This window comes from Gambusia affinis, linkage group LG08, assembly GCF_019740435.1.
Source record: "Gambusia affinis linkage group LG08, SWU_Gaff_1.0, whole genome shotgun sequence".
NCBI lineage: Eukaryota > Metazoa > Chordata > Actinopteri > Cyprinodontiformes > Poeciliidae > Gambusia > Gambusia affinis.
This window is the reverse complement of record NC_057875.1, coordinates 19,439,030-19,465,472: the sequence shown is the minus strand read 5'-3', so window position 1 is coordinate 19,465,472 and position 26,443 is coordinate 19,439,030. Positions and strand designations below refer to the sequence as shown.

At 36.9% G+C, this 26,443-nt stretch overlaps 2 protein-coding genes across 7 annotated transcripts; one reads left to right on the top strand and one right to left on the bottom strand.

The window, feature by feature from the left end:
- The first annotated feature begins 2,326 nt into the window (after window positions 1–2,326).
- Window positions 2,327–7,321, top strand: LOC122836245 (B-cell receptor-associated protein 29-like). Of its 4 annotated transcripts, none has more exons than XM_044126059.1 (8): window positions 2,327–2,754; window positions 3,118–3,219; window positions 3,415–3,515; window positions 4,546–4,693; window positions 4,778–4,919; window positions 5,348–5,444; window positions 5,930–6,030; window positions 6,112–6,420. In XM_044126059.1, the coding sequence occupies exons 2-8, from the start codon at window positions 3,128–3,130 to the stop codon at window positions 6,145–6,147; spliced, it is 717 nt and encodes a 238-aa protein (XP_043981994.1). In that variant the 5' UTR covers window positions 2,327–2,754; window positions 3,118–3,127; the 3' UTR covers window positions 6,148–6,420. The 4 variants fall into 4 exon arrangements, with proteins under 4 accessions (XP_043981994.1, XP_043981993.1, XP_043981996.1 ...); XM_044126058.1 differs by having other exon boundaries at window positions 2,328–2,853; XM_044126061.1 differs by having other exon boundaries at window positions 2,331–2,754; window positions 4,778–4,913; window positions 6,112–6,508.
- Window positions 7,322–8,702: 1,381 nt separating this feature from the next.
- LOC122836244 (solute carrier organic anion transporter family member 1C1-like) lies at window positions 8,703–26,194 on the bottom strand. Of its 3 annotated transcripts, none has more exons than XM_044126055.1 (15): window positions 22,968–26,194; window positions 21,281–21,438; window positions 19,164–19,305; window positions 18,267–18,399; window positions 17,938–18,059; window positions 16,782–16,928; window positions 16,253–16,351; window positions 15,332–15,586; window positions 14,253–14,417; window positions 13,544–13,739; window positions 12,245–12,410; window positions 11,933–12,117; window positions 11,783–11,847; window positions 11,152–11,269; window positions 8,703–10,531 (listed from the first exon to the last, which is right to left on the bottom strand). In XM_044126055.1, the coding sequence occupies exons 2-15, from the start codon at window positions 21,371–21,373 to the stop codon at window positions 10,306–10,308; spliced, it is 2,112 nt and encodes a 703-aa protein (XP_043981990.1). In that variant the 5' UTR covers window positions 21,374–21,438; window positions 22,968–26,194; the 3' UTR covers window positions 8,703–10,305. The 3 variants fall into 3 exon arrangements, with proteins under 3 accessions (XP_043981990.1, XP_043981991.1, XP_043981992.1); XM_044126056.1 differs by lacking the exon at window positions 22,968–26,194 and adding an exon at window positions 21,745–21,869; XM_044126057.1 differs by lacking the exons at window positions 21,281–21,438; window positions 22,968–26,194 and having other exon boundaries at window positions 17,938–18,085; window positions 19,164–19,295.
- Window positions 26,195–26,443: the final 249 nt, after the last annotated feature.

Sequence of the window (26,443 nt, the reverse complement as noted above, 5' to 3'; positions counted from 1 at the left end):
GCACTTTATCAGGTATGTCAAACTATTACTGGCTGGGATCTCCCTTTGCTCTCTAAAAAGTGGCTTTTTTTTATAGGTTCTGCCACAAAAACCTTCAGGGTTCCTGTTGACATTATTGCATCACATAATTCCTACAGACCTTGCAGGTGAACAGCGATGCTGCGCAGCTCCTGACACGGTTCTGAGCTGTGGTAACCTGGCTGGTTCCAGGACAAATATGTTGCTCATGAGAGCGTATGCTATTAATAGTTTTAGAAACTATTGAAGCCACTCCCCCTCCCTCATTCCAGCCATCTTTAGGACTCATTTTATGAACATCCTAGTTTTAAATGAAAAATCCAATAGAGGTGTTGAGGCACAACCTTAATCATGTCATTCACGTTTGAAAAATTTTAATTGCGGCTGAAATAAAACCTTTTTCACAAACAAGAGTCGGCCAGGTTCTTTCCTCGCTCGTTATTGCAAAAGCTTGTTGGAAATTGTTGCAAATAAGAGTGGCACCACCTTTTTTTAAGCTCTAGGCTGCCAGGCCAGATTGATGAAGATACTGAGATTTAAATTTACACTTGGATTTTCTGAGATTATGCTTGTTTAATGCAAACTTTCATTTGACGCGGCAGGAAAAGGCAATACTTATCCAAGAAATGATGCTGAATACTAAATGTAATTATTTTTAAACTGGCAATTTTTTTTCCGGGATAAATTCTTTTTAGGCGTTTATGACTAAAAAAAATTATTGAATTATTACCCGTGTTAAAAAATTGACTGTAATCATTTAAAAATGACTTTTGTTACTCCTCTCGAGTTAATAAAAGCATAACGCAGTTCTTTGGTGTCAACAGCCATTTATTGTGGACACGTTTTACAAAGTCCCCAAAAATGCCGTCAGAACTAAAAACACAGATAACACAAACCAAAATTAATTCACAATAAATGGCGTATTTAGATAAATAAAAGATACAAATAAACAAACCGTACCTCATTAGCCGTATTGACTCCAGAGGAATAAACTTAGTTCAAGCGATCAGCTTGTTCAGCTTGAAGCCCATGTGGCTCTAAGTGCGCCAGCCAATGTTTTCCCGGGCAACACATGGTCCGCGGAACAAAATAAAAGGTCCCCCCCACACTTGAATGTACACTAAACTGAACCTAATGAGTATAAACACAAATCAACCGGAAACCATTACACATTCAAACTTAATGTTTTATATTAAATAAAATTTAACTACTGCTACTTAAATCAAATAACAAAAAACAACAAACCAGATGCAGTTGCCTTGACAGCAGCTACAACTTTGATTTCATTTCAAAATATGACTTCATACTTTGAAATGATTTCAAAATGCATGTTACCGCTTGGACATGTATGTTTTGTCCAAGAGGTAACATTGCCCCCTTATGGACGTTTGAGACATTTCCAGATGGGAATGTTGATAAATGGATGTGAAAATGTATGTGGAAAAACTACAGCTGCAATTTTTTGAATACAAAAACCTTAAAACAAGACCTGAGCACGGCAATGAACTTGCTAAATGTCTTCAAATATTTTTGTTATTTGGTGTTTCTTTTAGAAACAAAAAGGAATTGAGTACAAAGAAAGAATTTGTACATAAAAAGTGCACAAAACTAGCATGTAATTACACCTCAGTCAGCTCAGGATAATTTTCTTTGAAAAAATATTAAAGTTAAGTAAAGTCACAGTTTTTTAAGCCTCTCTGAAACTGGTGGTTGTTCCACCATCACCACAAATCTCTTTCTTATTTCCACAATTATTTGCACACTTTTACTCACATTAATAACTCTTTTTCTGCTAAATTTACATTTTTCAAATATTTCACACACTCTGATGGCTTGCACAGATACACAAGCACATCATGTATGTTTAAAAAAGTTGTCCTGCACAGTTGCACATTCCTTGGATCGGAAAAATTGTATTTCTGACACAGTATCTTTATATTGTGATCTGCATAGTATAATAATCTTAAATCTATTTTTACTTTTTTTTTTTTTATGTTGACAATTTTTTATCTTTGTGTGGACTTGGATTTTTCCACTGTGGGACAACAAAGTGCATTTTTGTTCTATTCCAATAATGAAGGAAGTTACCAAAGTTTTTATGAAGAGAGCAAATCTTTATCAGCTTTTTATTATTATTAATTATTGTTATTATAATAATAATAATAATAATAATAATAATAATAATAATAATAATAATAATAATAATAATAATGTTTGTTATGCTGAGGTGTTTTCCAAGGAGGAAAAAAATTAAGTTTTGATTGTTTTCAAGGTTCTGTATCTCTCAACACACACAAACACACAGATAATGTTCTCCTAAATTGTGCAAGCATATGATACAAATTTTAATAGAAAGTTAGAATAACAACCAGCTTGAATCTATTTCGAATCAGCCGTCCACACTTGGTTATTTTTGTAACGCAACGTGTAACATGAGATCACACCCGGCAAACACGTTCTCTTCCACACAGGGAAGGACAGAGTCTCAAACCAAAAGAAAACTCTCAGTCTCTCTATATCCCACAACAAAGATTTCAGACGGGTTTTAACGCTTTGATCTTTCGCTGAGTCCAAGGGGAATGACGAAGGAGGTCAGCTACAGAGTTTTTATTTCAGGCTTTGGGTGTTGTGATGTTCCCCAGCAGCTGCTGTGACTCTCTGTGAGAGCATGCGGACAAGCGTCAGCGTGTGGGGACTCTCCAGTACTTTCCAGCTTAGACCTTAAACTTTTGCCTGGTAAGTTACCAGCTCCGTTTACTCCCATTTCTCTGAAAACCTTCGAAGTGCTGCTCAGAGGAGTGAGACAGGATTTCAAGTTACTGGACAAAGCGACAGGTACGATCGTCTGCAAGTTGATTGAAAATAAAATCAGGATTGCTGAGAAAGTAACACACAGATGTAGTTTAATATAGCAGGAAAAAGTAGCTTAGATTTTAAAAGGTTTCAACTTATTACTGACTATACTGTTTATAAGTGGGCTCAGGTCAGTTGAAGGGGGCCATGTTTCATCTTTAACCCCTTTACTGGGGAGCCGCACAGAAGATGATCATAGACATGTCTAATTTTACAAAACATTTTCTATCCATTTATTCTCCACAGAAACATCGCAATGACTCTCCAGTGGACGGCGGTGGCCTTCTTCCTGTATGCAGAGATAGTGTTCAACCTCATCCTGTGCATACCCTTTATATCAGCGCACAGGTACCAGAACATGCTATGCTAACGTTACATCAACACTTTAAATGTAATTTTAGGCCTGTGCAGATCAGACTGTGCAAATCAACACTTTTGAGTCAACGTGTAAACAATACAGTTCTAATAATTCTCCAGCTGACTGCATCGTTATTGTTTTAATAAATACTTTGATTGTCTGACATTAAAGTGCCTTCCTTGCAGATGGCATTTAGTTTTCAACTGGAGAATCTGGAGCTGGTTATCTCCATACTGGAACAAGTTCTTCTTTGCGATGATAATGGCCCTTGTTGTTCTTTTTTGTGGTAAGGACTCGGCTGACAAAAAGTGATCACATTCCTTGAACCTCCTCATATTTTGTGAGCTTATGACAAAAAGCTTGCCGTTTCTCATTATATCATTCATCATTTCTCACGTAAATTTGACACACCAAAATAAAGTAGAACAAAATTGTGAAGCAGGATGGGAAGACAATGACCATGAATACATTTGTCTTCATCCTACGAAATTGCCCATCGTAACTGGTTTCTGAATCAGAAAAACATCGAATGCATCCTGAAATTGGAGGTTTATGGCTACATGTATAATTTCGTGTTTGATTAAGGTATTGTATTTCTGACAAACTGTTTTTTATTAAACCAGTGGCAGACATATAGTACTGCAGGATATTTTTGTTTCTTCACTGCTTGAATGTCTGAAATGAAGTGAGATACACAAATATTGGCTTGTTTTGATCATAGCTTTAATGACCAACAGAATAGCAAATCCTACTATTTCCAGTTCCTACCACAGGACTGCCCTCAACTGGAGTGCAATGTCAAAATTTCCAAATCAATTGGAAAATTAAATTAATGCAGCTGTTCTGTGAAGACCTGAAAGGTTTAGTGGAAAAAAAAACAACATTATGAAGACCAGCAGAAAGGTCAGAGATAAATGTTTGGGCATTCTGAAAGCAGGGTGATAAATTAAGAGCGTAAAGACACTATGCTATATTCTAGCTATCTAAAAATAGAAGCTCATTCCAACAATACATGGGTCAGATAAAGTCCTGGACAACAACTTAAAATAGCCCAGAAGTACAATAAGTTTGAATGGCCCAGTCAAAGTCCACAACGACAGTACATCCAACTGACAACCTGTGTCTGGAGCTGGAAATTAACTTTTATAAACTCTATTCATGCTGAGAGAGCCTGAACAAGGATGAACAGGATACTTTATGTTCCTGTACTACATGAAAGTTGTAATACAACAAAATGTGAAAAGTTTAGCATGATTAAGCGACATCAGTACGAACTCCTGCTCACCGTCATGTCTGCTTTCTGACCCTAACCTCAGACGCCATCCGAGAAGTGCAGAAGTACTCTGGCCCTGAGCCCATGCATGATGCCCAAGCCAACCCAAACCTGTACGACCATGTCCACATGAAGCTGTTCAGGGCCCAGAGGAACCTTTACATCTGTGGCTTCTCTCTCTTTCTCTGGCTGTGAGTGCAGAGCCGAACAAACGACATCCTGAGGTCCTGCTTTATCTGTACAACATCCAGTCAATTTGCCTTTCTGCTCTGCAGTGTCATGCGCCGGATTGTCACTCTGCTAAACCAGATCGCTGAGACTTCGGTAAACACTGCAGGTCTTCAGGCACAGATGGAAAATGCATTTAAAACAGCTGAGAAGCACCAGGAGGACAACCAGATTCTCAAAACAGTGAGAGTTAGTGATAGAAAGCTTAAAAAAAATTCAATATCTTGAATGCTTTTCTTGTTCTGATCAAAAGTTTTGCAGAAGGACTTTGTCATTTATAACTGAACTGAGATCATTTTTTTATAGCTGATGGTGTTTTTGCAGAGGTGGGTAGAGTATCCAAAAATTGTTTTCCAGTAGGAGTAGCAATGCATCAATATAGTTTTCACTCAAGTAATCAAGAATATAAAGAACATGAAAGTATTTCAAGTTCTCAGTAACTGATTAGCAGATCTGATTTAATTGCTGTAATCAGACAATTTTTTTATTCAAATTCAAATATTTGAACTGAAAAAAATAAGTAAATGATGAATGTAGTTATAAGATAATGCATTCTCTTATCCAATGTAAAAATAAAAGTAGCAATTTGTTAACTAAGGACGATCATGTTTGCTTAGGCTCTCCTGGAAAGAGAACAATCTACGCTGATAACAAACAATCAGTTGAAGTTGGAGATAGAAAAGCTTCAAAGTCAACTAAAGGCTGCAGAGGAAGGTGAGTAGTCATTGCTTTAATTTGTTTAAATTAAAATATATATTTTTTAAAAAAGCAGCCACACTTCTGTTTTTGCTGATTACTTGTTAAGGTTGTATTTTTGTATGTTTAGTACAAAAAACCACAAATGATTACATCCAATAAAGATCAATGAACAATCACCGTTAAAGTAAACACATCAAACTAAAATTTTCCCTTGTACAATGATGTTTAGACACACTAAATCTTCAAGAAATATTCGTTTTCCTACATTTTTATTCTAAAACTGTCACAGCAAGTTTAAAATTAAGCTTACTCTTTCCAAACAAGACGACAAGCGTCAACCTTATTAAGCTGGATGAAAACTGGAGGTCTTCTAGACGGCCACCTGCTGCCCTGAAGGCCCTAAAGAGTGCATTAGTTTGCTTCTGCCTTAAGTCATCTCTAACAACTGTGGCAGATATTTTCATGGCTCTTTAGTAACAATTGACTGTTTTTGTGTCCAGCTGTGCGAAGGTCTGACGCTGAAGTTGAAGCTATGAAAAAGCAGGCCAAAGGTCTGGCGCATGAATATGACAGACTACTAAGGGAGCACTATCAGCTGCAGGTAAGCCGCACAAACCCAAAAAGCATTTTCACCTCACTCACTGCCGTCATATGTTGTTGATAATGTTTTCTCAATCCACAGAACCTCCAGAGTGCTGAGGGTAAAAAAGATCAGTAATCACATAGCTGTGATGAGACCTGGGTTCACCTCTGCCCCTCCCACAGACGAGATGACGCAGCAACAGCAGACGCCATATGTCTTTCTCACAAATCTTTTCAGGTTCAATTTCTTCCGGAGAAGAAGATTGTTTATAACCGTCTATAAGCAAGAAGACTGTTTATAACCGTCTATAAGCAAGAAGACTGTTTATAACCGTCTATAAGCAAGAAGACTGTTTATATCCGTCTATAAGCAAGAAGACTGTTTATATCCGTCTATAAGCAAGAAGACTGTTTATAACCGTCTATAAGCAAGAAGACTGTTTATAACCGTCTATAAACAAGAAGACTGTTTATATCCGTCTATAAACAAGAAGACTGTTTATATCCGTCTATAAACAAGAAGACTGTTTATATCCGTCTATAAACAAGAAGACTGTTTATATCCGTCTATAAGCAAGAAGACTGTTTATAACCGTCTATAAACAAGAAGACTGTTTATAACCGTCTATAAACAAGAAGACTGTTTATATCCGTCTATAAACAAGAAGACTGTTTATATCCGTCTATAAACAAGAAGACTGTTTATAACCGTCTATAAGCAAGAAGACTGTTTATAACCGTCTATAAGCAAGAAGACTGTTTATATCCGTCTATAAACAAGAAGACTGTTTATATCCGTCTATAAACAAGAAGACTGTTTATATCCGTCTATAAACAAGAAGACTGTTTATATCCGTCTATAAACAAGAAGACTGTTTATAACCGTCTATAAGCAAGAAGACTGTTTATAACCGTCTATAAGCAAGAAGACTGTTTATAACCGTCTATAAACAAGAAGATTGTTTATATCCGTCTATAAACAAGAAGACTGTTTATATCCGTCTATAAGCAAGAAGACTGTTTATAACCGTCTATAAGCAAGAAGACTGTTTATAACCGTCTATAAGCAAGAAGACTGTTTATAACCGTCTATAAGCAAGAAGACTGTTTATAACCGTCTATAAGCAAGAAGACTGTTTATAACCGTCTATAAACAAGAAGATTGTTTATATCCGTCTATAAACAAGAAGACTGTTTATATCCGTCTATAAGCAAGAAGACTGTTTATATCCGTCTATAAGCAAGAAGACTGTTTATATCCGTCTATAAACAAGAAGACTGTTTATAACCGTCTATAAGCAAGAAGACTGTTTATAACCGTCTATAAGCAAGAAGACTGTTTATAACCGTCTATAAGCAAGAAGACTGTTTATAACCGTCTATAAACAAGAAGACTGTTTATAACCGTCTATAAGCAAGAAGACTGTTTATATCCGTCTATAAGCAAGAAGACCGTTTATATCCGTCTATAAACAAGAAGACTGTTTATAACCGTCTATAAGCAAGAAGACTGTTTATATCCGTCTATAAGCAAGAAGACTGTTTATATCCGTCTATAAGCAAGAAGACTGTTTATAACCGTCTATAAGCAAGAAGACTGTTTATAACCGTCTATAAGCAAGAAGACTGTTTATAACCGTCTATAAGCAAGAAGACTGTTTATAACCGTCTATAAGCAAGAAGACTGTTTATAACCGTCTATAAGCAAGAAGACTGTTTATAACCGTCTATAAGCAAGAAGACTGTTTATAACCGTCTATAAGCAAGAAGACTGTTTATAACCGTCTATAAGCAAGAAGACTGTTTATAACCGTCTATAAACAAGAAGACTGTTTATAACCGTCTATAAGCAAGAAGACTGTTTATATCCGTCTATAAGCAAGAAGACTGTTTATATCCGTCTATAAGCAAGAAGACTGTTTATAACCGTCTATAAACAAGAAGACTGTTTATATCCGTCTATAAGCAAGAAGACTGTTTATATCCGTCTATAAACAAGAAGACTGTTTATATCCGTCTATAAACAAGAAGACTGTTTATATCCGTCTATAAGCAAGAAGACTGTTTATATCCGTCTATAAACAAGAAGATTGTTTATAACCGTCTATAAACAAGAAGACTGTTTATATCCGTCTATAAACAAGAAGACTGTTTATATCCGTCTATAAGCAAGAAGACTGTTTATATCCGTCTATAAGCAAGAAGACTGTTTATATCCGTCTATAAACAAGAAGACTGTTTATATCCGTCTATAAACAAGAAGACTGTTTATATCCGTCTATAAACAAGAAGACTGTTTATATCCGTCTATAAACAAGAAGACTGTTTATAACCGTCTATAAACAAGAAGACTGTTTATATCCGTCTATAAGCAAGAAGACTGTTTATATCCGTCTATAAACAAGAAGACTGTTTATATCCGTCTATAAACAAGAAGACTGTTTATATCCGTCTATAAACAAGAAGACTGTTTATATCCGTCTATAAACAAGAAGACTGTTTATATCCGTCTATAAACAAGAAGACTGTTTATATCCGTCTATAAGCAAGAAGACTGTTTATATCCGTCTATAAACAAGAAGATCGTCTATAAGCAAGAAGACTGTTTATATCCGTCTATAAACAAGAAGACTGTTTATATCCGTCTATAAGCAAGAAGACTGTTTATATCCGTCTATAAGCAAGAAGACTGTTTATATCCGTCTATAAGCAAGAAGACTGTTTATATCCGTCTATAAGCAAGAAGACTGTTTATATCCGTCTATAAGCAAGAAGACTGTTTATATCCGTCTATAAACAAGAAGACTGTTTATATCCGTCTATAAACAAGAAGATTGTTTATATATGTAAAAGATTAAGGAAATTTCATGCAATTTGTTGAATAAATAAAAGCCCATTTTCCATTTTATTTTGCTGGCATGGTAACATTTCAACACATATGCAAGAACATCTTAGTTCATCTTAGAACCGGCTGGAAAAAATGTTTTGAGTTTATTAGCGATTATGATTTTGTGATAACACATGAGGTCCACAGATCGAAGATTTACTACTTAAAGACGTGCAATATTGCCCCCCAAAAAAGACCTAAAGACTCCATAGTAGATACGTTGACTTTTACAAAAACACATACATTAGGGAAATTTTGTGAGATTGTAACGTAGCATCACCTGTATAGAAAAAGAATCACTCTGTTACTTGCAAGATAATTCAAAAGTGCTTTTCCTGTAATCATTTCTTGTAGGTAACCAGGACAACCTGGAGTGGCGTTTCAGTGGAAAGAGTACTCTCAATTGAGTGGAACGGATCCTTTTCCAAAGCAATAGAAACAGCGCTGTGGGATGCAATATTTAATTGTCCATACAGATTTCTTTTAAATATAAATACTACTAAATATAGCGACGCCATTGTATTAAAGGATCAATTAATGTGGCAGCCCACGAAGTGGATTTAAAGAAACAGTGTTTAGTATCTATTTCCTGTGTCACTCCACTGAAGCACACAAAACTTAATTCATGAAATTGTTTCTGTTGATTTTTGGGATTGTCACTGCTATCTGGTGGGTTTTCCACTAAATGCTGACATATGCCATACCTGTTTTACCCATTGTATTAGATTGGGAGGAAGAGGCATTGAGAAAACTCCATGATCCAAAAAAGACAGTAAAACATAAGAGCTGAGTAGAGAGACATTCAAATTTAAAACAAAACTAGGCACAGCGGTGGCTACATGGACTCCACACACAACACAGTACAAACAGAAAAATGAGGTAGGTTTTGCCTCATCATTGCATTATTTGTTTAAAAGGAACATATTAGTTACAACGCTTAAACTGTTGCCCTGGCAACATACAGTATAAGGTATGCAAGGCAATGCTAGAATCAACATATTCAGGACATACAGCGATTGTTTTCCCTTGCAGAGAACTTACATTTAAACTTTGCCTATAGAGATTTAAAAATGTCGTCCCAATGTATACCATAGAAATAATGCAAATATACATATGAGCAAATGCATGGACACAACATTAACATTAAGCAGGGTGTGACTACAGTTTTCTTATTCTGGTACACAAGATGACATTACAACCAGGCTGAAAATAAAAACAAAGACTCCTACAGAAAATCCAGCACAACTATATTAAGGACTAAAACCAAACTTAAAACTTTTCTAAATGTTTCAGATAACACTTTTCTGCACAAATCATGTACAAATATATATACCTGTCTGGTCTGAGATATGTCTCAGCACACGGGTGGTGCATCAAGAGTCAGAGGAGAGGATGATGTGTAGGAGCTTACAAACGAGTCTCTCTTTCGGGATTGCAGTCAGGGCTCAGTATAAATTGCTCACAGTGCATGGAGCTGTTCTCTTCTTTCCTCAGTGACTCCAGTTCACTATTTTGGTTGCTCAGAGCCTCCTTCTCCTCCCTTTTAATATGTCTTTTGAGAAGAGCAAATCCCCAAATACAAAGGAAGAAAGAGACCGCCCTCAGACCAAGTGTGAGGCCCAGGTACACTATCCTGTATTAAAAACAATATTGTTAGAGGACAGATTGCTCCGTAGTCTTTGGTGCATGTCTAAGTCAGGCTCCAAATCCCTAAGGGGAAAGCCATTGTTAAAATTCACACTTTTGTATTCATATTTTCAAGAGGCCTTCACTCCACTGCATTTTAATTAAAGACACGTCGGTCGTCCTCTCGCGGCTGATAGGGCTCAGAATAAAGACAAGGTGGGATTACCGCCCTTTCAGCATTTTCTTAATTAGAAACAAACAGATTGGCCCGTAATTAAAATCCATGTGGAGCTTACAGAGTGTGACAATTAAAAGAAATCCAGTCATATCTGCCTTGGCTCTCTACCTACCACACTAATCAGAGTTCACTCTCTGTTGAAGAATATTACCTTCAAAACATGGAGGAAGAGTAAGTGACTACATTCATGAGGTGCTCTGGCATTCCCCACACTTAGATAAACCCTGATTTAAAGTCTTTTAAATTTGCAACCAATTGCTAACCTTTAAACTGTTTTTCAGTTCCTGGAAACTGTTGGGGAGGGAGGTAAGAGGCCTTAAAGCTTTTAAAGCATTTCATGTAGAAATTGCTTTCACACTTCAATCCACAATACATCATGTTCACGTTACCTGTAAGATGAAGTGTTGTATATTCTACAAGCACCTTTTCCTCCACATGTGCTGTAAGCCCATTTGAGGCAGGTTGTATCTATTATGGCGCCAAAGTAGATGGGAGCGGGTATTCCTGCTGTTGTGCAAGATAAAGAAAACTTAGTTTATCCATCTGCTACTAATGAGGTTTTTTTAGGTATAGTTTACACTTACAGTTCAAAGCTAATGTTAGCAAGTGCCAGTAGACCAGTGCTTTTCAATTCCAGTCCTCAGGCCCCCCTGCTCTGCAAGTTTTAGATGTGCCTCTACACCAGAACAGCTGATTCAAATGATTGCATGACATCTTCTGCAGCCACCAAGTACTGCAGGAGCCTGTTAATCAGCCAAAGATTCAATCCAGGTGTGTGGCAGAAGGGAAACACCTAAAACATGCAGGGCAGGGGGGCCCCGAGGACTGGAATTGAGAAACACTGCAGTAGACTAAGCTATCCTCGTTCGACATGAGTCTTCAGTGATATTGTCAAATTGCAATATCACTGTCATAAACTAAGGTCTAAGATTATATTACCAGTTCATTGCATGCTAATTAGTCACATCAGGATCCAGTAAAGGCTTGGATGCCTTAAACGCATAAATAAAAAGCTCTTACCCAGGGTGCGTGTGGCCAGTGTGTGGATTCCAAGAGCTAGGGATTTCAACTCAGGCTTTATGGACCTGTAAGCACATAACTAAATCCTTCATTATTTCTACTTAATTATACTGAAACAATTTTTCATGGTATGTGTCATTTATTACTTTCCTGACAAGAAGCATGAGGCCCGGCGTTCCGCCGAGAGAGATGATGAAGGAACTGAGGACAGACAGAGCCAGGAAGTATGGAAACACTCTGTCACAACTGTGTCCGAGTGAACACTGGCCTAAACTAGCCGTTATATTTCCTGGTTGGACATCAGTCACTGACACACACCTGCAGTTGTCAAAAACCTGACAGTAGGAGAAACAATCAATTCATAAAAATCAATTAGAAGGTGAGAGGGAGCACATTATATAGCTTAGCTATAGGTGACAGTATGGACATGCTCTGAAAGTAGTGATATGCTATGTGTCCAACCATGTTTCTTCCAGAGCCTGAGGACGACGTGCATCCAGCTAAACACGGAGATATGTAGGTGATCCCATTCTCTCCACACACTGGGTCCCACTCTTTTGGTGAGCACAAGCAACCGGAATTACAGTCAGAAAACAAAGACTGTTCCTGATAAGACAAATCTTCCACTCTGTGAATGACAACAACAGCAAATATACATATCATTGTGCATTTTATTTAGGAATAGAGACAGAAACTTATATTCTCTTAGTTTCAATGGGAGGAAACTCAAGTGTTCTGGTACAAAACATGATATATGCTCTTTGATGTATGCATTTTACTTCTTAGATTTTCAGAATTATTGACAGAATCCATCCATACATTATACAAATCTTGTTTTATAAGGACTAAACGTGTTTCCAAATGTCCATACAGTTCTAATGATAACCCAAATTAATGGTAAGTAAAACTCCTTATGCTGGTACATGTTTACGATCGAAATACTTACTTTATTTTGACTTTATGGATAGACTTAGATGTGAATCATGTTTCTCCCAATATATATTAAGCACTAAGCTACGTAGTATTTTTAACTTTACTTGACCAAAGAAAAAATGTGTTTTACACACAGAACCCTCCAGAACTCTTAGGAAAACTCTTTACACAAGAAAATTATGAGGCTATCAAACTATCTGATCAAAAAACCTGATTGGTTTAACTCCAACAACATGTAATATGCTGCGAATGATTGTAGGCATGACACAACAAAGAAACATTCATAAAAACAAAAAGTCTATAACCTAACCATCTGAGAAAATGTGAATTATTTTGATTACTGGTGCAGGATTTTCTTAAAATACCGACCGAATCTCTCTAAACAGATTATTTTGTGTAAACATTCTCGCAGTGGATTTGCTAAAGCTATTTAAGAATGTCAGGGATAAAGTTAGGGTTTGTCCAGCTAACACTTCTGTCTCAAGAACAAAAACAGTTCAAACAAAAAGTAAAGAGAAAACACATTCCAGAAGGTCACGTCTACATCGCCTTTGGAAATGCATTACGGAAAATTTAAACAAACAACTTTCCCACCTGCCTCTGCTTTCATTAGGCTGATTACCCTGTAAGGCAGCTGTAAACTAGTAACCACGGCAACAGCGACCTTGCTTTACGTTTGGCACTTGGAAGCAAGATAGGCCAAGCCACAAGGTCTGCGTGATTTAACCTGGACACTTGAATACCTCACCAGGTATAAGGTCAGCTTGAAAACATTTACTTAAAACCACTTAGCTAGCATTCATCGAAATTCATAAAACTATTACATACCCAGCGTATGAAACTGTGATGCCAGCCACCTTCGTGTTCTCACAGCCCATGGCTAAGAATAGGAATGACAGAAAGAACCCCAACAGGGAAGTCCCAAAGGCAAATTTAGCTGCTCCCATGACGCCCAGTTTGTACTTCTTCATGACAACGCCTCCAGAAAACATCCCCAGGGCCACAGCTGGGATGTTGATCATGCCTAGCCAATCAGAGAAAACAACTCATTCTTAAAGGGCGAGAAAATTAGGAAAGAAGTTACATAAGCAGCATGTGCAGAAACTTCCCTTCCAAACAGGGATCAAAATAAGAAATATAAAATTTTATTTTATACATATTTCATTTAAATCCAGTAGCAGTCATTCATAAAAGGCATAAAATTGTCTTCTGACGGTTAAGAAGATGTATGTATTTCACACTGAACTATTAAATCTCCCACCCATGAACTCTGTGGTGACGAAGGAGATCTATGTTTTTACACTGTTTTCAGCTGTGTGAATCTGTGACATTTATTACACTGTAAAGCTGCAGCACCTGCTTCAAACATAGGTAGAGGTTGGATTATACAAATTTATCAAAAGATGCCCTACTAGAAAAAACAGAAGACATACAACTTCCATCAGACCTTCAGTGCAACATCACAATTTCTAAGAAAGCCTTCAGCTTCATAATTTAAAAAAAAATAAAAATAAAAAAAACGTCTAAATTTACTTACCCATAAGAAAATTGGCTTTTGATGCCGTCTGGCCGTAGTGCTGCTCAATGTATTTTGGTTTGTAGGTCACCATGCCAATGAGTGAGTTGAACTGAATGATTGTTACACCCAGGTAGAGGATGTATACAGGATTTCCAAGAAGAATCTTCAATGTTGGCACAAATTCTGTGAAGGAAAGTTTAAATTAAGAAATGTCATTATTAATTATTCCTTATTATTGTCATTATTATTAATTGTCAAGTTAAACATTAAAAAATAGGTAACAATTAATAAATCTTTCTTAATAAGTTACAAAATGTAGTGAAATGACATCAGACTAGCGACTGACTAAAGATTTTCCCTGGAGGGCAGAAGATGATGCCTCTATCTAAATACTCCAGTGAGCGCATAAAGATACAAATCTGTCTACATCCATAACATATTCCCTTGTAAAACAATTAATGCACAATGTTACCTTTGAAATTTGTCACACTGCAACCGCAAACATTGTTGTACTTTATTGAGGTTTTATGTAATGCACCAGAACTTATTTTTATATTGGTCAAAATTATCTAGCCAAAAGTACTCACGTGCCAAAAATAAAAGGTTTTGACCCAAAATTAAACTTTTTAGTCCACAGACAAAATCCTGAGTGGAAGAAAACTAAGACTGCACATCAGAATGAACACACCTAACAGCCAGAGTTACAATAGTACGGTTTAGCTCAGATTCCAGGGTTTAGATTGGTCCACTCAAAGTCCAGACCTAAATCCAATTGAAAACCAATTTCAAAGTTACTGCTCAAAATTACTGTGGATTACTGCTCCATCCAACCTGACTGAACTTCAGCTATTTTCTGAAGACGAGAAAATACTTCAATCTCTGTGCTCAGCTTGTACAGATTCCTCCAAACAACTTGGAGTAGTAACGGCGAACAAAATATTGACTCATTGGAGACTTCAAACATTGAAGGCAGTGATGTTTTTGTCTAAAAAACTTACAAACCTTTTTTCTTCACTTCTGTCTGTCAAATAAAATCTCAATAGAATACATGGTAGTTTATGATTTTAAGGTGAAAAACCCTGTGAGGTTTGCTGTACCGTTGGCCATAACGTGTAAATTGGTTGGTTCCTCAGGTCTGATCTTGTGGTCCAGGGTTGGCGAATCTGCATCTTTGATAAACCTGGTCTGTTCTGGAGCACAGACACTATCATGTTTATCCACAGGTATTGGCAAAGACTTGGGCAGGAACCAGAAAGGAACGGCGGACAGGAGCGTGACAGTGCCAGCCACAAGGTACCCCAGCCACCATGCTCCTACCCAGCGGGCATCTTGAGGGGTAATGGTGATTGTTTCTGTGAAAAGAGAAGCACACAGTCAACACCCTGTTTGGTGCTGGAATTTATTCCCATGTTCATGAATTAATTAGATGTTTGTCACGTTCATAAAACTGACTTCTTGATCAGAGCGTTCACGTTTTGTCTGATTACACCCCCAAACTGCAATGTGTTTTATTGGGAGTTTAGAAGATAGACAAATTCAAATAAGTCCATAATTTAGTGGTGGAAGAAACCCTGATCATATTTCTTCATGATGCTGTTTGTTCACCAAAGTTCGGTAACGAACTTTTGCAGTTTAGTAGCATTCATATAGAGACTATATGACACACAGCTGGAGTTTTTCGTTAACTAAAGGACTTCTGGACTGAGCTTTAGTTTAATTTTTAATTTAATTTTGTAGACTCCCATTTGTAAAACTCAATAAAGTATCAATAAAACCCAATAAAGTACATCAAAATCTGTGACAGTAATGTAATAAATTTTCTATCTTTCAGGGTTGTGAATAATTTCAACATGGCACAGAAATTTGTCCAGTTCGATTTTCTGCTGGAAGAATGCCTCAAGAAACTATAATGTACAACAAATATTTTCCAAATCTAACTAACTTTCCAGAGGCTAAACCAGCAAAGAATGACCCAACAGCGTGTTTGAATCATCAGTTGGAGTTCAGCTTTTACTCACCCATGTCTACGTAGCCAACATCGACATAAATCTTGGCACACAGAGACCCGAGCAAGAAACCAAATACAGGACCAATAATTGCAATAGTTTGTATGCAACCTGTAATAAACAGAAAATATTTAGTCTCAGCTACACAGCTACATGTTGTCAGTATTGCTACAGTTATTTATTTGTTTGTTTTTTGTTTTTTTGCAATTTTTTTTATGTATTAAATGCAAGAGCATGATTGACAATGTTAAAACTGATGTTTTTGTTGAGGACCGATATTGAGAGTAAGAGTCAAGGTGGCTATCTTGGGAAACGCTCATTATGTAAGAAATAATCCACACAGGAAATCCATATCTAAGCATGTAAAATATGAGCAACTGAACTCCACTCATGCCTATAAGAAGGTATATAAAAATGCAAATATAAGACATCCTACATAAGCACAAGAGACATTACTTTGATAGCAGCTACCAAACACCAAAAGAATAAGATAAGTGGCTTTTTTAAAAAATCTATATAGTTGTGAATTAATCTAAATTACCTATATACAGGGCAGCATTTTCCGACTGTGCATAGTCATCAATATAGGATATTCCTAAAGGCTGCACAGGAGTCTCTCCAATTCCACGCAGAACATTTCCCAGCAACACATACATCCACATTGAAATGCTGGACTCTTGCTCGCATCCTGCAGTTCACAAGGAAAAAAAAAAATAAAAAATAAAAAACAAACAAAAAAAAACATAATTTAGTACAAAAAGTGAAACTTACATATCATTGGAGTGATTACGCAGATGATTCAAGCATTTCATTATGTTTAATTTGGAAGATCATGGCTTACTGATAATGAAAACCTAAAATTCAATTCCTCTGAAAAGTTAATAACATAAAAGATTGATTTTTAGCAGAGAGATGCTTTATTCTGTTCTGTCCTACACAATCGAAGGGAAGACTGCTGATTGGACAGCTTTCCAGCAAATAGTCACCAACAACCTCCACAAAAAGGGAAAGCCAGAAAAAATCATTGTTGTTCATGAAAGGCTGTACCAAGGCTTATTAATAAAAAGTTTAGAGGAAGGTAAAATTGTGTTAGAAACAGCAATAAATGCGTCTTTGCGTGGATTGCCTCTTAAAGGCGAGATTCACAAGGTGCGGTTCTGTGGCGGAAGTAGCTTTTTTCCCTCACACAGAGGGACTGAGAACATGGGATACATCTGTCACATTCTTTAAGTTAGGCTACAGATGAACCCAAGATGATGTTTTCATGTGGGCCAAGGAGAAAAAGGGCTGGAGTGTTGCTTAGTGGTCCAACGCCGTCTTCAGATTAAAATAAATTTTGCATCTCTTTTGTAAATCAAAGTCCAAGATTCAAATGAATTTGGGACTTTGAAGTTTGCTTGAAGTCCAGTGTGAAGTTTCCACAGTCAGCGATGACTTGGGAAGCCTTGTTGTCTACTGATGTTAGCTTATTAAGTCCAAAGTTTATGCAAAGTTGTCCACCATTAAAGCTCACATAGTAATACACATTGCACACTTTAAGGACATACTTTCCAGTGACGCTGTGGCTGATCCAGATCTACCAGTTTTAATTGTTGTTAAAACTGGTAGCAATTTACAAAAAGCAAAGTTATAAAAATGTGTGTGTGGTTTTTTTTACATTTTTGCCAACATGCGACGGCTGAACTTCCATATCTTACCTGCAGAGGGCAGTGAAGAGGGCCTATCACCTGCCCTGGACGACTCCAACGAACTTACTGGACATGGAGAGAGCTGGCTGGTTGAATTCTCAGAAGCTCTGATGGTTGTTTCAATCTTATAGCTGCGTATAAAATACCAATGCCAATACTGTTAAACAAGGGGAGGGAGAAAGCATCAGGTACAGTTAGACTCTCGCAATTTAAATCTACACAGTGGCTACGTGAAGCAATTTTTGAAATGTGGATACATTTCCACGATGAAAGAAATATGAATATATACAACAACTTTAGATGCAAAAGGTTTTTGAATTTTGAAGAAGTTCACTCACCGGCCAATGATGAAATGAGGCATGGCGATCAGGAAGGTTCCCAGAGACATCAAAATGCATCCAGTTGCTATGATCTTGGGCCGGTGGAGCTTAGCACCAAAATAGCTCACAAAAGCAATCACCAACAAATTCCCTGCAGAGAGTTTACAAATGAGATACAAAAATAATAATAAAAAAAGGTAAACAGATCCCATTTCTCTAAATATCATTTATCTGATGACAGCAAAGTTGATCGTCTTGGCCTGTGTGCAGCATGCACTTTGTGTGGGAAAAGTTATACTTAAGGTCACTCTGGAAACACCAAACCTACATGAGCTGCAAAACTCTACAGGACTTTATCATGCAGGTTTTATGTTCTCTTACAAACCTCTAGGCCTTCAACAGCTGGATTTATATTGATGTTACGTTGCACACTAGGAATTAAAAATCTGCTGACTTGACTAAGCAATTGGTACTTCTGAATCTTAAGGAAAGGGGTGTGAGTGCAAGCACACAACAAACTCTTCAGATTTTTATTTTGTAAGAAGATATTTGCACAGTTACTATGCATGACATAATAATTAGGATGCATAATCACAATTGTTATGTGATTAATAATAATAATGGTGTATTGGTATGACTACAACCAATACACCAAGGTTTGGGTTGTAATGCCAGAAGCTACAGTGGTTGTGTTAATGCATAGAACGCAAAATAGTTAAAATAACTGCTCAGTGTAAAACTCCAAGTTCGACCCCACATCTGACTGCAACATAAATTCACAAACATTCCAAAAGTTTCCATAAATCTGTAATTATTTTGTGATAATTAGGCATTCAAATGGAAATACAAGATTCACATTAAATTTCACTGAAGTGTAAAAATTAAAGACCATGCAGAAAGGAACAGAAAACCCACCAATTTCAAAGCTTCCATCTATAACGCCGATCAGATAGCTGGGAATGTCAAATCGTCTCTCCAGTTGTGTAATCGTGCTTTTCATGTAGCTGCCGGATAAGGTCTTAGCAAAGTAGGCGTAGGACAAGGCTGCAAGGAACATCTAGAGAGAGAAGAGATGTTATTTACCTCAACATTACCTTAAAGTTACTAAACGAATGCCTTGAAAAAATAAAGATATGCATGACATGAGTGGACAGTGCAACTGGTTCTTTGTTAGAAGGAAGCTGGCATAATTCTTGGGCCAGAGTTTCATGTTCTTCGTGTCTTTGGCTCATCACCTGCGCACACTGACAGGCAGTAACAAAAGAAGGATTAGTGGACCCAGTAACAGGAAGGCTTAGTCACAACCACTGTACTCGGAGCTGTAAGAAGAATTGGAAACAGGTGGTGGTGGTGGTGGGGGGGTGTAACTATAGCTACACTCTGATGAAAGAGCTGAAAATATTCTGAACTTAGAAGAAATGGATAATCAGATACACGTCTTTTCTGACAGAAATTAACGTTCTCAAATAGTAAGGGCATATTTTATGATTTTTGGATATTTTCCTGCTCAATTGTCTTTGAACTTGAAGTGCATCAGTGTAACATGGATTTCCATGTTCAAACTTCAAAGGTATGTACAAAATAAAAGTGCACCCAAATAAATGACAAAGGCGGATGACATTACACGGGGAACGACAAACTGCAGGCGTGCTACATGAAAACTACATTCATGTTTTGATTTAGAGTGTGAGCGTAAACACACTAGGTCTGACCTTCCAAACACATCAAATTCTTTTAAAACACAGTTTTACAAATCATTTTATCACAAAGGGTTAACTCCTGGGGTACTTCTTGGCGTGGGAGAAAACCAGACAAAACACAGCTTGTCTGAAATTCCTTTATTTTTTTTTTCAGGAAAAAATTCACTAAGCAGCTTTGTGAGGGCTGTTAAACACACTCTCTAATCTAATAACGAGGAATAAGAACTCTATTCAAACTTCACAAAGTTTTCACAGAGAATAACCTGAGAGGCCAAAGATCAGCCGCACGCAGCGACTTACCAGGCCAATGAACAGCCTTCACAGTTATAATGCTGCTGCATCCTGAATTTACACTTAATAGTCAATATAAATATAGGCACAGATTAACAAAACCACCAAAATAAGTTTGTAGTTGTAAATCAGAACTATTAAGGCATCATGTTGAGAATTAAAGATGTTAGGCTCCCGGTACAGTATCTCTTTGGCTGTTTCATTTATACGACACCGGGAGAAAGACCATAAAATCCCTACTATAGAAAACAGATTGCAGTAATGCTGCAGAGAAAACTGTTTTACAAATAAATAATTCATTATCTGCCAAGTCCACTTATTTTCAGTGCTTGCGCCTGCTAGTCAAAAAACACCAACAACACTTTGATTCTAAAGCCGACAGAAAAAGAGCTGAACCACACGAAGCCTCTGCAAACACACGGGAGGCTGAATTTTCTGCTGTGTGTCTCTCTCTACTTCCAACACATGACAACCTCCAGTTCAAGGCTGCTTTAATGTCTTTGAAAGTGACGAGCACGTGGGGCCCCACGTCCCACTAAGCTGAAGCACTCTGTACATGTTTATATGACCTTTTTGTGGTATGCAAAATGAACTCTGTGGCAGATATAGCTTCACTGACTGCAAGACAACAACTGGACTTCAATTTGTGTTTTAATTACCATCTTTTATCTGAAATTGTATTGTCCTGAACCGTTACAACCACAAACTTTGATCTATTTTATTGGGATTTTATGTGGAAAAAACTAAAAGTAGTGCATGTAGGGAAAGGAGAGGAAAATGTTCAAAACATTTTTCGAATAAAAATCTAAAATGTGTGAATATATTAGCCCCTTTGCTCTGATACCCCTAAATTAAATCCACTAAACAAAGTTACTTAATTAGAAGATATACTCCGCTTATGTGTGTCATTTAACATTAGTATTATTCCAGCTGGGATTTTTTCGTTCTCAGAGGTTTGTACAAACAGTTCACTCTTCCTTTCAACAACATTTTTTTTTTATTTAGATATCAGGTAAGTTGTAATTTATTCCTACAAATTACCTTTAGATTTGGGTGACAGTTCTTCGCTGTACAAGTGGCAGGGCTGTCCTCTAGCATCCAGCTAGCTGTGCCTGGTTTTTCCAATTTCTGCATGACAACCGGCTTCTCTCTGATTCACACACAGGCCTCAGGTCTTTCTACAGGTTTATTCCTCACACCTGCGATACGAAGAGAGCAATAATTCAAACAATTGGATAAACATTGTAACGTGAGCAGTAAATCATAAACAGGCTCTGGATTCAGAACAAATTTACAACAGAATATAAATATATATGGGGTTGTGAAATGCATTTCCCCCTCTTACAGAGTTTTGTCTTTTTATACTTAAATATTACATTTTAACACATTAATTTCTATATCAAGCAGGTATAGAAATCTGTTTGGTATTGAGTAAATATAAAAGTGGTGTCAAAGGAGGATTTGATTCACACAGAAAAAAAGGTATCATAGTACAAAATGGACACCTTAGTTATGCTTCGCTACCCACCACCACCCACATTTCCTGCCGTAACTGTAAAAACAGGAAATCATTTAAACAGAACCTGTCTGACAACATGAAGTAGGTTTTAAGATATCAAGAAACAACAAGTCACCACTCAGTTCAACTTGATCCGGACTCAGAATGAGAGACCAGAATCTCACAATCCCTTTTTCACTCCCTACACCCAGCCTTAATCTTCATACCTTGAAATATGTTTACTCTCCAGACTTACCAGCAAAGGTTTTAAATGTGGATTTAGCACATGAATTCCCAATAGTCTAGATCACTCTTTGAAACCACATGGGGATTTTCAGAACTTCATCATTACCAGGTGGCAACCATGTCTGCCATTTTCCTTTGAATATAAAGCTATTACTATACTTAGATATAAGTTGTGTCTTATCAGTTTTCAAAAATTTTACAGCAGTTTTTTAAGCTGAATTCAAAATTTAGAAAAAAACAAAAACTAGTAAATGTTCATGCATTAAATTTGACCGAATTAGAAACATGATTTTTTATTTCTATCATGAAAGACTTCACTTCGAAAAAAACAAAAACAAACAAACAAACAAAAAAAAAAAAACATGGACTCAGTTATTTTTTTTGGTAGTTTCAGTTCAGAAAAGCATAAAACAATCTGGCATGAATTATGAAATCATTTTAACTGTCAATACTGCTTATCAATAGATTAAATAAATTGCTCACCAAACAACATTGGCAGAATCATTGATAGATTAATGTCGCTACTTGATTATAGATTTACTTGAGAATTGTGGCACTTTTGGCACTCCATACATCATCACGTTTATTTGGAGATGTTTGCTCCAAACCATTGTAATTAAAGCATGACAAAATACATCACTTTATTTCCTCTTAAAAAGAGAAAGAAAATGCAATTATTATTTTAAAGAAACTAATAAAATATTAAATGAATTATAAATTCAAATTAAAAGCATTAAATCTCAGCGAACTCTTTCTGCCCATGATTTTCTCTAACATATGGATCTGGGTCACATGCAAACGGTGCGATTTCATGATTTTGTAGATCCTGACATATTTGCGGATAAACGGTGTCTACAGCACCAGTTGAAGCAGATGCTGCACTGAAACGGACTATTTCTGTCAGTTACATAGCCTATCTGAAAGACAGATAAACCGCACAAGGAAAGCTAATATTTATTTCATAAGTTAGACCAGGCTACTTACCCAAGTCGCGTTTCTAATCTCTCGAGTTACAGTTGCTCTAATTTAATTACTGTAGCAAGGAAAAAATGGAAGAAAAAAAAGGGGGGCAATAGATTTAATAAAAATCCTCTTCTCTGACGAAAACCTCCCCAGTGCTTGTTAAATCACCTGCTGCCACAGTGCCAGATCCACGGGAGCGCGCAGAGCGAGTGCCCAGTGGATGGGGATTGAACGCCGTCTGCACAGCGACGCACACTTGCTGTTTCAAAGGTTTTGGGGGAAAAAAGGCTAGTTGTGACAACATATGTCAGGGTTTTCCTGCGCTCCGATAAGCCCCGAATAGTTTAACATCTTGATCAGACCTGTAGCGCGTTGTGACGTGAGTGACTCGGAGTCCTGCCTTGTGCGTCATTTTTCTTAGAGGACGTTCGTTCACTGGCTGCTCTTAGCAATTCTATTGAAGATTATAAAATAAAAACCTTTATGTATTATCGTGACGTGGTAAATCATCAAGTAATAATTTAACTCGCCCAGACTGTTGTACGTAAATGATCAAAATGCAATATAGTGTTGGGCATTACATTTTTAGCAAAATAAACGCACATGAAGACATGTTAAATGTAATGATCCGTCTCTACTGATAGGATCTCAGCGCCTGTCTTAGTAATTTTTAGTAAGTTTTCGTTACATTTTACTTTTACTTTGGTGGGTGTCAACCTGAAACTTCATCGTATCTAAGTTGGATTTTGGGTGATGGACAAACACAAAATTGATTGTCAATTTGTTGAAGGAAAAATAAGACATATTTTTCACTCCATTTTTTTTTTTTTTTTTTTTTTTTTTTTTTTTTTTTTACAAATAGTCATATGAAAAGTTTGTTTGTCCACACTGAGAAAGAAGGACATCTCCACAGTATAATCCTGCCACCACCAACTTTCACAGCAGGGATGCTGAGTTCAGGGTGAAGTAAAGTGTTAGTTTCCTGTGTTCCCTAAATGGCATTTGGTAAACTGCAGATGCGACTGCATTTGGCATTCTTTCACCAATATTTTTTCGCTGCCACTCTTAAAAAAGGCCAGATGTGTTAAGTGCTTGACTAACAGTTGTCCTGGTAACAGATTCTCCCTCCAGAGCTGTGAGTCTCTGCAGTTTTTCCAGAGTTACCATGGCAGTTTTGGCTGCTTCTCTAATTTTGACACACTCATTTCCTGGTGTGTCAGCTGCTATGTTAACTAATTAAGTGACTTGGGATGGGCAAGTGGTTGCAAAATTTGAATTAAGGGGATTTTAGAGTAAAAGAGGCTCAGTGCATTTTTGTATTTAAAAAATAGAATGAAAAGCTTTTTCTTTTCTTTTTTTTTTTGCCAACAGTGGATTTTGGTGGTTGTAAACTGACAGAATTTGAAACAATTCAAGTGGGGTGAATAACTTTTTAAGGCCCTGTGTGATTTACGTACATATGAAGCTCTTCAACATCAGAAAGGTAAAAGTCATTGAGGTAGGGCCAATGTGTGATGGTCTCCCCAGATACTAGAAAGTAGAACTGGAACAACCAAGACTGGAAGAGGATAGAAGATGATGTTGCAAAATGAACCAAAAAGAAGAGGATGGATTGGGAAGGAAAACCTTTCTAATGCTCCTTGTTACAGACGAGCAAGTCAATTATGCTCACAAAGACTTCACAACTACCTTTAGGTGCTATCTACATGCCAAGTTATTGTTTGACAACATTGCTGTCATATCGTCATAGATATAAGGACATAGAATTTGCTAAATGCTATTAAGACTTGTGTTGAAACCATAAAGTTAATATAAAGCTTTTAAACAACAAATTGACCAGATGAGTCTGGAATGAATCAAAGGATAAATGCACTGCCTCATGCTCACTGTTAAGTATAGGGAAGAATATGTGAAGCTGTGGGCGTGTTTCTCATTCAAACGCCTTGGGGAATTTGCTACTGCGGCATTACAGACAAATTGAAATGCAAAGAGATTATAAAACAATATGATGACCTATGCCTAAAGAGTCAAAATGTGGTCGTTCAATAGGATAATGATCCAAAACATGTTTCCAAATAAATGCAGAACTTTCTCAGCAGACTAAAAAGCAAAGTTTTCACATGGCCAGCTCATTTGCCAGACATAAAGCAGAAAGGAAGGGAGCATAAGACAATACCCAGACATTCATCACCACCCTGTGCCAAGAGGAATGGTCAGAGATGCATCTTCCTCTAATGCTTCTGTATGTATATCTAGGAATGCCCTGTATATGAAAGGTTAAAGGACAAATATTGTCCTTTTGGCAAAAGAGGCCGTAGCAGTAGCTACTGGGGTGCCAATAATGTGGCACTAGTGATTTTGCTAAAACCAGTTATTGTGTTTTTCTTCTAATGATGAATTAGTTTAAAGGGGCAGTATCACGTATTTCCCACACAGAGTGTTATGTTGTAGTACATCAAGTAACTATGTTACCTTCAGTTGTTATAAAAATGCTCTAAATATCAAACATATCTTCAAAGAAAGCTGACTTTGCAATAGGACACCTTGAAATTGCCCCGTCTCCTTAAGAAACTCCTACTCATTCAGACTCTCCTCCATCGGCCCGTCATCACAACAATGCTTCTCATTATGCCGTTTACAACCGTTCTCAGGAGTGTTGGACAGAGAAGAAGCTTATATGATGAGCTCAGCAGACTCACAGTCCCACCAGGTGTTTGTTAACTACTGCTGCCACTAGTCTGGAGGAGCTTTATGGGAATATCCTTTGTGAGAGCAAGCATGAATGGCTGCCACTGGGAATTCCTCAAACATGCATGAAAGAATCAAAGTAACACTCCAGGGATGTTTTTGCTGAGGGAATAGCATGATAACATAACATATAGCTCAAATAATCAATTTAGCACAAGCCCCCACTGCTTTTTGTTTAAAGTTTGTTTTTACATATCTTTGCCAGAGGTGCCATTAATGTAAAAGGATTGGTACATGAAACCAACAGAACACCAACACAGAAATAAACACAGAAACTGTAATTTTGTAATTCAATGTATTCACATTACAACATCCACACTGGTTCAGTCTGTGACGAAGTCTATGATCTCCAAATATATTCACTGTATGATACATAATACCAATATAGGCACTTCCAGTAAGTCCGGCAATATTGACGCTACAGTATAGTGTCTAAATTACAAAACGGTAAAAATAAATAATGTATATCTAAAAGAGTTTTTGTAGTTTTAAAATTTCTTTATCTGTACAGCATATATTGTACAAAACGGAGCATCAACCTTCAGAGTTTCATTAATTTACTTCCACAAATACTGTGAATTTGGACGTAGTCTTCCTTTACTATAGTGTGGTAAGTGAAGAGTGCTAGTGAGGAAAAAAAAAAAGCAAGTCATTGTTTCATTACGTGTCAGCTATATAAAAATACTCATTTCATTTCGTTTACATCGTTGTAAAGCTTGTTTGGTTCAAACGGTTACAATTATCTTACA

Excerpts from the sequence above, each read along its gene's own strand:
- LOC122836245 (XM_044126059.1), top strand. The coding sequence starts at position 3,128 with ATGACTCTCCAGTGGACGGCGGTGGCCTTCTTCCTGTATGCAGAGATA. Across the intron at positions 4,920-5,347 it reads AGATTCTCAAAACAGTGAGA|GCTCTCCTGGAAAGAGAACA; the intron begins GTTAGTGATAGA and ends ATGTTTGCTTAG. Across the intron at positions 5,445-5,929 it reads ACTAAAGGCTGCAGAGGAAG|CTGTGCGAAGGTCTGACGCT; the intron begins GTGAGTAGTCAT and ends TTTTGTGTCCAG.
- LOC122836244 (XM_044126055.1), bottom strand. The coding sequence starts at position 21,373 with ATGCAGAAATTGGAAAAACCAGGCACAGCTAGCTGGATGCTAGAGGAC. Across the intron at positions 13,740-14,252 it reads AAAAGCCAATTTTCTTATGG|GCATGATCAACATCCCAGCT; the intron begins GTAAGTAAATTT and ends CTGATTGGCTAG. Across the intron at positions 11,848-11,932 it reads GGCCTCATGCTTCTTGTCAG|GTCCATAAAGCCTGAGTTGA; the intron begins GAAAGTAATAAA and ends ATGTGCTTACAG.